This window comes from Saccopteryx leptura, chromosome 11, assembly GCF_036850995.1.
Source record: "Saccopteryx leptura isolate mSacLep1 chromosome 11, mSacLep1_pri_phased_curated, whole genome shotgun sequence".
Lineage (NCBI taxonomy): Eukaryota > Metazoa > Chordata > Mammalia > Chiroptera > Emballonuridae > Saccopteryx > Saccopteryx leptura.
The window spans coordinates 75,564,651-75,577,793 of NC_089513.1; the positions used below are offsets into that span (position 1 = coordinate 75,564,651).

The 13,143-nt window shown below is 50.2% G+C and overlaps 1 protein-coding gene across 5 annotated transcripts in view; it reads right to left on the reverse strand.

Annotated features, from left to right (window-relative positions):
- Nucleotides 1–13,143, reverse strand: part of CDC14A (cell division cycle 14A) — a 123,957-nt gene that overhangs the window by 66,296 nt on the left and 44,518 nt on the right. For all 5 annotated transcript variants that reach the window (XM_066353484.1, XM_066353486.1, XM_066353482.1 and 2 more), the window contains one exon: nt 3,635–3,714. In XM_066353484.1, the coding sequence (XP_066209581.1) occupies nt 3,635–3,714 (80 nt within the window). The remainder of the gene's footprint in view (nt 1–3,634; nt 3,715–13,143) is intronic.

Below are 13,143 nucleotides of genomic sequence, written 5' to 3' on the forward strand. Positions count from 1 at the left end.
TAACCCGCACCCTACCCTAACCTGCATCCTACCCTAACCTGCATCCTACCCTAACCCGCACCCTACCCTAACCCGCACCCTACCCTAACCCGCATCCTGCCCTAACCTGCATCCTACCCTAACCTGCACCCTACCCTAACCTGCACCCTACCCTAACCTGCACCCTGCCCTAACCTGCATCCTACCCTAACCTGCATCCTGCCCTAACCTGCATCCTACCCTAACCTGCACCCTACCCTAACCTGCATCCTACCCTAACCTGCATCCTACCCTAACCTGCCGCAACAGACAACCTATGCCGTACAGACGAGAAATGACCGCACCTAAGTCAGCACCTGGATTCTTGGCCTCCAGGCGTCACCCTCATGTGAAAAGCGTGCAAGGGGCTGACCCTTCACGTCCCCCCACCCCAATCCCTGGCTCCGAGGTTACACCTCCTCCCTCCATATTCCCGTAACCGTTCCCCTCCTAACGCGAAGAAAGCGACACAGCCCGCACACCGTACACTGAGTTCCCTGCAGCAGGAACCTGGTTGTCCTGACCATCTTCACATCCGTAAGCCAATCAGAGCGACTGGCAGAGGAAGCCCTGACTAAATTAGTGCACTGATTATTCCTGGGCGCACAGACAAGAGAAGAGCCTGATCCAGCCCATCCTGTAATGAGCAGCTTCGCCAGACAGATCACGACGATCCCTTTCTGTCTAACAGCCATCCTGTCATTTTCTTCACAGCGTGGTCTCAGTGTCTTTCTTCTACAAAAACACCCTGGAGACCATCTGGATTAAAAAGCTACAATTCAAATGACAGGAAAAGACCTGGGTGTCTACCTGTCAGAGACGGGTTAAAGGCGTGCCTCGAACATTTCACAGAAATACGACAGAACGAGGAAGGAAGCTCTGTACGTACTCATAGGGAAAGATGTCACTTAACAAGTGAAAAAGAAAATTCGGGGTGCAGAGCAGTACGCGTGGTATATTATAGTTTGTGATAAAGATGGGGAAAGTGGGGTGTATGTCTTTATTCGTTTACACACGTACATAGACACCCCAGAGGGACACGGAACACACCAGTTACACCAGAAGTTACCCAGAAAGAACCAGACAGATGAGAGCTGAGGGTCGGAGAGAGCACATTCACTGTGAAACTCCTCACATCTTTTTTTAAATTTTTTGCACCATGTGAACATATTTGTATTTTCAAATATTTAAATAAAAACAACTTAGAAAAAGAGACTACAACTGTGATAATTATGATTTAACGCTATGTTAAATAGTAATAATTTTCATACTATCCTTCCATTCTGATCTTTTTCTTTTTTTTAAAATTTATTGATTTTAGAGAAAGAGCGAAAGGGAGAGCCAGAGAAACATCGATTTGTTGTTCCACTTATTTATGCATTCTCTGTTGATTTTTATATGTTCCCTGACTGGGGAATTGAACCCACAACCTTGGGATATCAGGACAACGCTCTAACCCACTGAGCTACCCAGCTGGGGCTCATTCTGATCTTCTTCCATTATCCACAAATTCTAGATGTCAGGAAACAGGTTAGGTAGCACATATATACACCAAAAATATAAACATCCTTAATAATCTTTCGCTTTTTACCGGCCCTTCAAGAGCTAATCAGCTCCTAGTCTAGATTTCTTGGGGCTTTTTCTTCTCTCTGCCTGACCGCTGATCTCTCTGGTGAGGTCAAGTACAAAGGGCGCCGTCTCCCCCACGGCTGCTCCCCACGCGGACGCCCACCCTGTGCCTCCTCACGCCCCTCCTGTGCGCTGAAACCGAGGCGAGAATCCCTGGCACCGTGAGGGATTTCGTCTTAACTTATCCACTGACAGTCAGTGTCAGGCAGTGGGTCCCGCCCTCTGCGAGCTTTCAGGAGAGTGAGAGAGACGGGCCGGCCGAGAGCCCTCCTCGACCTTTCCCGTTCCTTCCCTTCACTGTTGTTGGAATGATGATACTAGACACAACGATCAGCAGTCCGTATGCCTGTAGATTTGGACCCGCAAATAAGCAAAATGGGCAAAATAGTAGAATCATTCACAACTTTATCAGAAATGACCACTGTGGGAATTTTAATGCGTGTTCTACTTTAAAAAAAAAAAAAAGAAAAGAGAAGCCCTGGCTGGTTGGCTCAGTGGTAGAGCGTCAGCCTGGCATGCAGAAGTCCCGGGTTCGATTCCCAGCCAGGGCACACAGGAGAAGCGCCCATCTGCTTCTCCACCCCTCCCCCCTCTCCTTCCTCTCTGTCTCTCTCTTCCCCTCCCGCAGCCAAGGCTCCATTGGAGCAAAGTTAGCCTGGGCACTGAGGATGGCTCTGTAGCCTCTGCCTCAGGCGCTAGAATGGCTCTGGTTGCAACAGAGCAACGCCCCAGATGGGCAGAGCATCGCCCCCTGGTGGGCGTGCCAGGTGGATCCTGGTAGGGCACATGCAGGAGTCTGTCTGACTGCCTCCCCATTTCCAACTTCAGAAAAATACAAAAAGAAAAAAGAGAGAGAGAGAGAGAGAGAAAGAGAGAGAGAAGTATCAACTCATTGTTCCACTTAGTCACGCCATTGATTGCTCCCCATACTTGCCCTGACCCAGGCTCGAACAGGCAACCTCAGGGTCAAGCCGGTGCCTTTGGGATCACGCTGGCAACCTATCCACTGTGCCACTGGCCAGGGCTGTTCTCTTCTACGTTTTAAACAAGCTGAAGTTTACCCACAATTTTAAAAAGATCTTCTTCGGATGATACTTAATGTTCTTCTCCAACACGGTAATGACAAGACAGCGTTCCTCGGGACGAAAGCTAGATCTGTGTGCCACCCCGGTGACGTGGGGCCCCGCGAGTGTCTGCTCCTGGGAGGACGCGTGGAGGGTCTTATTCTCCATCCCCAGAACTTGGCGTTCGGGCGGAGCTCAACTGATGATTGCGGAACGGAAGAACGGATGGAGGAATCCGCGACGTAGATTACTGAACGCTAACAAATCTGGCCGTGGTTGTTAGCTCATACATTGAGCACTGCTTACACTTAAACTGTCAAACTGTCAAGATATAGAAAGGCTTCCAGCAGGGGGTGGGGGGGCAGGGGAGCTTAAAAGGAGAAAGCTCTTTTATTTGATAAGAAGGAAAAATAAAAAAACTCTGCAAAAAGGAAATAGTAAAAACTACCATCTTCATCTCACTCCATATAACATCATGGTCAAATTCTTAAAACATTGAGAACCCGCCAGACCAGGAGTTGGCACAGTGGATAGAGCATCAACCTGGGATGCGGAGGACCCAGGTTCGAGACCCCGAGGTGGCCAGCTTGAACGCAGGCTCATCTGGTTTGAGCAAGGTTCACCAGCTTGGACCCAAGCTCGCTGGCTTGAGCAAGGGGTCACTCAGTCTGCTGTAGCCCCCCGGTCAAGGCACATATGAGAAAGCAATCAATGAACAACTAAGGTGCTGCAACGAAGAATTAATGCTTCTCATCTCTCTCACTTCCTGTCTGTCTGTCCCTATCTGTCTCTCTTGTTATGAATAAATAAATTATAATGTATTTATTTTTTTTATAAATGAGAAACCACAAGAACCCAACTCTAAGGCAGAGCGCTCCCTAGCCAGGTGCGACGGCCCGGGTCCCCCACACAGGTCGCTGTACCTGAACGGAAGATAGGGGGGGTTGGAGCCAGAGAGGAGGGCTCGGTAGGCTTCTTCCGGTGTCTTCTTCAAATAGATGACCTGCGACAGATAAACAGCAACATTTAGAACACTGCCACAGAATGACCCAAACCTAAATGACTCACCAACTTTGTGCGTTTCACCTCCTTCCTCTTTGAGGGACAACTGTCATAGTGAGAATCTTGATCTTTTCAGACGGCCACTGAGCTACCCAAATGTCCTTTTCAGCCTTGGGCCTCAGGGCGGGGGAGAGCTTTGAGACCGTCCGGGGCTGTGTCCAGGGCACAGGAGCAGATGCCCGGGCAGGGCGTCCCCTCTGGGGACAGAACGATTGTCCCCTCTGGGGACAGAACTTCCATGACTGTGCTATGTGCTCACCAAAGACCAACAAGGGCCTCCCTGTCCTTCACTGAAGGGCCATCGTGAGGTAATTCGGCGCCTGGTGAATGTCGGAAGACATCTAAGGCCGAGCAAGCACAGGACCCACGGGAGGTCTGCGGGGTTCTCTGTCTGCCCTGAGCAAAGCCCGGGGCGGGGCGCTCTCTCCACGCTCCCCGAAATCACAACGAGCCCGGGGATGACGCACGCAGGTAGGAGCCTGCAAAACACACTGACTGGCTCGGCTCCTGACGGCACGGGGGCCCGGGTCCCTCTGGCCCCCGTAAGACAAGCTCATCTTAAAGAAACAAACACAAAGGAGCCCTGCAAACCGGTCAACAGCTTCCGTTTTAATTCACGTATCGGCTAAGAGGAGTCAGGCGGGGTTTCAGGGCCTGGTGCCCCTCAGCAGCAGCGATATATTGGGGGGCAAAGACAATAATTAACCCAAATAAACAGTCCGTGGTAAATGCTGGGAGGGAAGTCAACAGGGTCCTTCTGAGCGGGGTGAGGCCGTCGGGAGGTTCTCCGGGGGACAGGCGGGTGAGGTGTGTGGGGACACAGCCAGGTAGAGGCCAGGCGAGAAAGAGCTCGGTGAGTTGGACAAAGGGGGGGTCTCTGTGGCTAGGGCAGGGGAGGGGGACCAGTTAGCAGCCATGAGGAGCAGCACACACCAACCATGTTTTGTTCTAAGTACAATCTGACGTGTTCATTCCAGCCCAGGGCATTGGTCCTTGTCCTCTATAGCCTGGATCAAGTTTGACCCCTAAAATCTTACCCTACACCTGGAGCTGGTGGCATTCTTTTCCTAATACGTCCCAACCTCAGAACCCTACTCACTTCAACAACAAGAATGACAGGGTCCCAGCTCCTACAATACAGGGCTTTCCCCTCCCCTCACGGCTCCCGTGAGCTCTAAGCTCTTCTACTAGCAACAGAGTGCACGGATTTGATTAGTGATCATTGCAGGACTAGAAAACACCTCCACTCTGAATGCTCTGAAGAAAGAAACCCGAAATGAATACATGAAAAAGCAGGTCTTCCTCTAATCGGGACGCTCCACGTTCACGTGACAAGCACGCACGGAGGTCTGATAAAGCATGCGCCAGCCACAGCAGATTGAATACGACGCAAAAAACAGCACGGAAAAGGAAACCACCGTCAAAGAACAGTCTCACTGTGGGGCCCAGGCTCCACCCACGCAGGCGCCGACCGACCTCGAGCCGCAGCTCAAATAATTCCAGAACTTGGCTTACACCAGCCCAAGCTTTGCAAACCAGTGACCAACAAGAAAACAGGATTTTTGTTGTGCCCTGACAGGCAGGTTACATAATAGAAACAAGAGTTGTGATTTTGTTTTGTTTTTTCTCCAGCTGAAAAGATGCATATTGGGAAGGGGACCACCCCTGCTACAGGGAACAAGCCACCTGCAGAATGCTCGTGTGTTTGGATTAGACCAATGAAAGCTTATACACCAACCTCTGCAAAGCACCGTCAACATTTCCCACCTCGGGAACAATGACTGTGACTTCCTTTTGTTTTGAGGCGGTCGCTCTGCAGGAGGTAGGTGACCACCCACGGGAAATACTGCGCTCCCCCCCCCCGGCTTGCCCACAGGGCCCCTGCTTCTCCCCTTACCTGCATGACTTAGCACACATGGCCCGTGTTCTCACACTGTAAGATGAGAGCCTTGGTTTTTATTTTTATCCCGGTGCTAAATTATTAATAAGCGCCAAGTGAAACCCAACAGAGGCCGTCTAAATTCCGGGACGATTCCAGGGGCAGGTGAGTGCAATGACCTTTCACAACCTGAGGACGGGTCCACGGGAGAACAGTGGGCAAATGTTCTAAGAAACCAGGGCACTGCTGAGCGCGCACACACGCTGGGGCGATTAAAATACCAGACTCCGTGTTTCCAGGAGAACATATGCCAGATCTTCTCAGATCTGTCTCCATTAAAAAGAGAAAGAGAGAGAGCCTGACCACGTGGTGGCACAGTGGACAGAGTATCGGACTGGGACACGGAGGACCCAGGTTTGAGACTTCGAGGTCACCGGCCTGAGCGCGGGCTCATCTGGGTTGAGCAAAGCTCACCAGCTTGAGCCCAAGGTCGCTGGCTTGAGCAAGGGGTCCCTCCGTCTGCTGTAGCCCCCCGGTCAAGGTACATATTGAGAAAGCAATCAATGAACAACTAAGGTGCCACAACGAAGAATTGATGCTTCTCGTCTCTCTCCCTTCCTGTCTATCTGTTCCTGTCTGTCCCTCTCTCTGTCTCTCTGTCTCTGTCACACACACACACACACACACACACACACACACACACACACACAAAAGGAATGAGACAGACAAGGCTGACTCAAGCTCGCAAGAACAGCACCATGTAAGGATGCTGTGGAGGATTCTGAAGATCAGAGAGCTGGGGAACTTCCCAGACTGCCCTGCTGCTCGGGGAAGGAGTCAGAAGTCCAACACACATCTGACTCCAAAGCTACGGTCATGCCCTACGTCACGCCCTACGTCACATCTGCTTGAAAACATAAACCCGACCTGTGGTGGCGCAGTGGATAAAGCGTCGACCTGGAAATGCTGAGGTCGCCGGTTCAAAACCCTGGGCTTGCCTGGTCAAGGCACATATGGGAGTTGATGCTTCCAGCTCCTCCCCCCTCCTCTCTCTCTTCTTCTCTGTCTCTCTCTCTCTCCCTCTCTCTCTCTCCTCTCTAAAAATGAATAAATAAAATAAAATAAAAAATAAATTAAAAAAAAGATTTGCTTTACATATTAAAAAATAAATAAATAAATAAAAATAAAAAAATAAAACATAAACCCAACACATCAAGGTCTTTTCTGAAAAGGGCGCTCCGGCAGCCACCGCTGGACCTGTATTATGTCTAAACCTAGGACTGGTTAAAGACATAATGACATTATAACCTAAATTATAGAGAACCACACGTGGAGGGGAAAAATTGCTCCAAGAATGAAAACGCCAGGGGCATCGGCACCGATCTCGACAGGACCTGGAACGCCTCGTGGAAGCGTGAGCTGACCTGACCTCCAACAGAAGAGCTCTCAGGAGTGTTGAGACGCCCGATTTACTTAAACCACCTACTTACTTCAGTAAAGGCATATGTATCTATTGCTTGACTTTCCCTAACGCCAAGGACCCGGGTATGGAAAAGTGTCGGAGCCCCACCCCGGAGCCCGAGGAAGAGACCACAGCTGTCACTGCCTTCATTCACGAAGCCACCGGAAATCAATCAAGCCCACAGCCCCACCCACTCCTACTTCCAGAGGCCGGGGTTTCCCTACAGACACACGTCAGAACTGCCCCCTGACCACGGGGAACTGACCGAGGTTGCAAAGGTCAGCTCTGATGTTTTATTGAACACCTATAAAACCCCAACTGGAAGAATCTTCCCAGACTTTTAACTGATGAAACTTAATAAAAACCCTGGGCCTCAGACTTGGTGTGCCAGGCCAACTGACCCCTGGAACAGTGAATGTCTGCATCACCTTCATAAACGTGCCCTTGTCCTCGGGAAGCCCTGGAAATCTTCTCGACAGAACAGTATGTGGCATACACGTTCACATTTTAAACAAACTGGGAGTCAACCAGCTAAAGTGATTAAAAAAAAAAAAAGTTGAGTGATTCTTTTCTGCTTAATTAACTTTGATGCCAGGATTGAGGACCCAAATAACTCTCTCAATGGCTTTAATAAAAGATTCTTAAAGAGCCCAGCATCCTCATATATAAGCTAGGAGCATTTTATTTAATAACCTAATAAAATCACTGTACTACCAGCTAGCATGATACATTGTTGCCCACCAAGCCAATGTTGCCCAGGCCTGATTCATCACGCATCAGTTCCTAATGTTGCCAGCACAGGTAGGACCATTTCTCCTTAAACAGATATTCTCTTTGACCTTAATTTAATCTGAAGTGTTTTTATACCGTTGCCATCAGTGGGAAACCAGTATCGCTTGCCATGGTGTCCACACGTCAGTGGGTATTAAATTACATAACTCTGAAAAATGTAAAAGTGTTTGTGCACGCCACACACGGTAAAGCAACGTGACAAACAACCGAGTCAGGACTAATTTTATAGAAACAGCAGACCAACCTGGCACATTAAACACATACCTCTTAGAATTAACTGGCAAATACTTTTAAATTAAATCCTCCTATAAAAGCCCAGCCAGGTGGCCAGCCCTTCACCCAGATAAGGTTCCAACCTACCTTTCCAGGTGAATTTGTCATTGTTCCTCCCACGCCCCCCTCCCCCCCCTAGCCTGGACCCCACACCCTACCCTCGATGCACTTGACACCTTCTGGCACCTGAGGGTCTTTCAAATATATTATTATTATAAACAACTAAACCCCTGACGTTTGGAGATTCACGTTATATTGACTGGCATTTAGATAACAGGGTCACTTATGGTGTAACTATTATGAGTTGTGTCTTCAAATGAATTAATAATATGGTTTTCATGTTACTTGTTTCAGTGTCTGGCTGTTCTGGAAAGTAGTGTGGTTTGAACAAGTGAGGGAACAATACATGGAGAGTATTATAGTAACAGTCGTCATAGTCAAGTATCATCAAAGCCCTAACTCAAATACTGCCTCCACAAGGCCTCGCTTCTTCAGCTCAGAAAGTCTTTCCCTTACTCCTTTGTCGTGTCTGAAACCCTGGGCTTGCCCCGGTGAAGGCACATGTGACAAGCCATCAATGAACAACTAAGGTGAAGCAACTTATGAGCTGACACTACTCCTCAGATTGGATACTCAGAGTGCTCGTGACTTTGATAATGACGATGGAAACGGACAGTTACAAGGCGGCACACCAGGTGCCGGGCACTATTCTGAGCACTTTACCTAATTTGGCTCGTTAATCCCATGACCACCTGGAGGCAGGTGCCATCACTGGCCCCATGGCGGTGTTACGCATGCCATGCTCGCGTCCAGGTACAAGCTCACGCTGCTAGGGTGCCTTGCAGGCAGGCAGCCTGGCTCCCCGGAACACCGCTAACCACTTCCTGAGGGGCCCCGCCCTGCGCTGCGGGGATCCTTTTCCTGTAGACTAAAGTAGAAAGCTCCTGGAGCGCAGTAAGCCAGTTCTCCCAGACCCTCCTACGCCTTACAAGGCCTCCGGTCAGACGGATGCTCAGTAAATAAACGCTTCATCAGGGACTGCTTTTGACGTGTGAGACGGACACAGAGCGGGCGCCCAGCCTACAGGGTGCATTTCATTTCATTTTTAATTAAGTGAATGAGATTTTCGTTTAAATCTGCCACTCGAGCCCTGGCCGGTTGGCTCAGCGGTAGAGCGTCAGCCTAGCGTGCAGAGGACCCGGGTTCGATTCCCGGCCAGGGCACACAGGAGAAGCGCCCATTTGCTTCTCCACCCCTCCGCCGCGCTTTCCTCTCTGTCTCTCTCTTCCCCTCCCGCAGCCAAGGCTCCATTGGAGCAAAGATGGCCCGGGCGCTGGGGATGGCTCTGTGGCCTCTGCCCCAGGCGCTAGAGTGGCTCTGGTCGCAACATGGCGACGCCCAGGATGGGCAGAGCGTAGCCCCATGGTGGGCGTGCCGGGTGGATCCTGGTCGGGTGCATGCGGGAGTCTGTCTGACTGTCTCTCCCCATTTCCAGCTTCAGAAAAATGGAAGAAAAAAAAAAAAAAAAAAAATCTGCCACTCGACCACAGTGGGACCACCCAGGGGAGCTGGTGAAGTGAACTTCCTGAGCCCAGGTGTCCGAGAGCACCGCTGGGTCTAGTCAGTTCTTCCGGGATGTACCAACACTAAGAAAGGGACCGATTTAAAAAATATGAGCTCGCACTAGATGAGCTGTCGCCACCGGCAGGAAGTGTTCCGGAAGCTGAGGCACCCCGCCGGCCCAGATTCTCCCTCTCCGTGTCCGGCGTCTGTCCCAAGGCTGCCCACGGCCACTCCCAGCACCCGGTGGAAGGCAGGGAGCAGGAGGCAGAACAGAAGTCCCCAAAGATCAGCCTCTGCTGACAACCCTTCCGGTCCGCACAGGAGCCTGCACACGCACCTGCACACGCACCTGCCCATGCACCGTGTCAGGGCACGGAGAGAGTCCGCAGCCTCCACGCGGAGCTCAGGGACAGAGACAACGCGGTCTCTAGGAATGGTCTGGGAAGGGCCACCCTGGACCTGAGCTCTCCTTGCACCCTGGGGGCAGTTAGAGGCCACCTGCCCGCCCCCCCCCTCCGTTGGGACCACAGCTCTAAGTCACCTCTGCCGCCGGCCAGCCCTCTTCAGAGGCTCTGCCTTCGGTTCTCAAACCTGCCCGCTTTCTCCCTCCGGCTCTCACCGGCGGCCACGGCGCAGGCAGGGTTTCGGTCTTCAGCGTCACGGGCCTCAACGCCGCGCCAGGCGTCGCACACACTCAGAAAGTGCGGCAGGCTGGATGAACCAGGGAGGGGAGGGAAGGCGAGCGTTTCACATTTCACGTGAGAGCGAGCGCGCCATGGCCGCAAAGCACGGAGCCTCTCTCCGTGGGCGGCACCGGGAGCCCCCGGCCACACTGCCCGGGGTCAAGTCCAACCCCTTTCCTTCACTTACGAGACGTATGACATCGCTGTCCGCGTCCACGTCCTCACCTGTGAAGTGGGGATACCCACTCTACCGGCCTCCCGGGCTTGTCTGTTGGGGAGACTGAGTTAATAACAGACTGCTCACAAGAAGTCGGGGGTCAGAGACCGGGCAGGTCCCCCAGGACTTTCCGCCTGTGTACAGCGCATCTTCACCAATGAGATCAAAGTGGGTTTTGCATCTCATTTGCATAACTGAACAACTTTCTTTGACTTGTGGTTTGCTTTTCTGATGTTCTTGTTTAATTTTAAAAAAAATCAAATGCTCTTTTTTTTTTTATCATTTCCTATTCATTTTTAAATATCCCCAATTTTTTGTGAGCAGTACATACAGAAAGTGCTCAGACGTGTCTCTGGCACCATAACTCTTCTGTAGCGACCAACCACAGAAAGGAGATCAATCAACTCTGGTCCCCAAATAGATTTCTTTCTCCGGGTCACCCCCTTGTGTCTATGTGAATCTGGACCCACAAGTGTTCGTATCTCTGACACCGTAGCCCTAAAGACTGTCTGTCTGTGTATACAAACACTGGAGCATGGGGCTGCACACGCCTCTTGAGATCCCCACGCACCAAAATCGTCGTAACACGCGGACCGCCCTTTCGCTCAACCTTCTCGCTTTAAAGTATCGACGTTGACCTTATTCTCTCTCCATCAGGGGTCGTCAAACTTTTTATAAAAACCGCCCACTTTTGCAGTGCTGGTCAACCTGGTCCCTACCGCCCACTAGTGGGCGGTCCAGTTTTCATGGTGGGCCAATCACAGCGCTGTTTGGTTGCGCAGTAGGAACCAGGTTGACCAGCACTGCAAAAGTGGGCGGTTTTTATAAAAAGTTTGAAGACCCCTGCCGGGTTCTGCCTCTTCAAACGGCCTCCCGAGACTCCTGGTGCCCTAGAATCAACACCCATAAAACCAAGGCACTGGCCGCTATAAGCCTACTGTCAAAACACCAGAAGGCCCGGGAGGAGACCCCCCCGTCCCTCTCCACCCGGTCCATGGAACCAGGAGACGGCTGATGCCATGTCCACTTTTCCTTCTGTGAGCTTCTCCTGAACAAAAGAATAAGATGCCCAGGCTGGCTTTGTTTTTAGGGAGAATAAAGCAATGACCCGTTGCCTGCAAAGAATGGCCCACAACAGTCCATGGAATGAACATCTAATAAAAAATTAAAAAACAACAACACTATGAAGTGAGAAACTCCACAAAGAATTAAAATGTAAAATTTTCATTTCAATGTCTCTTGCTTGGTTCCCAAGACTCTGGTTGTCAGACTTCTGAAATGTCAGGGCACTTAAATTTATAAACCTCTTTTTCCTGAAGACAGCGTTCAGTCTTCCTTGTCATACATGAGCACCGACAAAATGTTTGATTTTTATTATTTTTAGCAACATTTTTCTTCTTAATCATTTCCTCCCATTATAACCAGTGACGGAGAAAACAATGTCTGCGTTCAACTTTAAAACTTACAAAAAAAAAAAAAAATAAGAAGAAGGCAGACATTTTTTTAAAATGTACAACCGATCTTACTTTTGTTTGAATTCCTTACGGGGATAAAAAATATTCGGCGTTCAACAATCGCTCACAAGTTCGTTAAGTCTGGATTACAAGCCAGAAACGCCACTGAACGTTTTGAAAAACCTGTATTGTATTCAGTCTATTTTAAATCACTTGTACTAAACAGTTCTAATTAGTTAAAACAGAACAAGAATGAAAGCATCCTGTCTCCCGTAGACTCCCAACACGTTGTAAAAGGAGGTAAGTCATTCTTCCTGTTCTTCAAGTTTCCAGTCTATTGTAAATCACAGGTTACCTACGAGGTCTGCAAAGCATCAGACAATGCACCGGCTTAATAAATATGGAGGCGGCACTAATTATAGAGTAAGGCAGGCCTGATGCCAGGTCTCTATCTCCATTGCTTGTTTCTGCCCATTAAAAATACTTAATCACCTGGCATCCCTGTAAAAACAAGGTCTGGAAATGGCTGTTCTTGGTTGAGGCGATGCGTGTTCTCTGAAACATTCTCCTGTGACCTCTCTTTCCACATTAACTGGAGTTTGGGACCTCATATACACTGGACTCTATCCTATTTATTTGAGAATTCATTTAGCATAAAACTGCTCTCTCTCTGCCACGCTCGTGAGTGTAACCAGAGTGAAGCCAGGAGGAGCCCTTTGATGGACCGCTGGGGAGAATCGCAGGCAACATTCGTTATGTGTGTGCTCCCATTTCATCTGATGGGAACCAGGATTTCTAAAATCAGCCTGCAAAGATGTTCTTCCCAAACTGACAGCTGCCACCAGGACGAGTACACGCGCTTGCTAGCCGTGCTTTGGTGACCCGGGCTCTCCTAGCCGGAGAGAGCTCACGTTCCCACACAGACGGAGCTAGGCACACCTCCCTGAAGCAGCCCAGCCCCCCCCCCCCCCCAATTAAGCAAACCAAGGGAACACTGAGCCTGTGTTCTCAGCACAGTCTAAATAGGGACCCTGTAAAGGAGAAAGG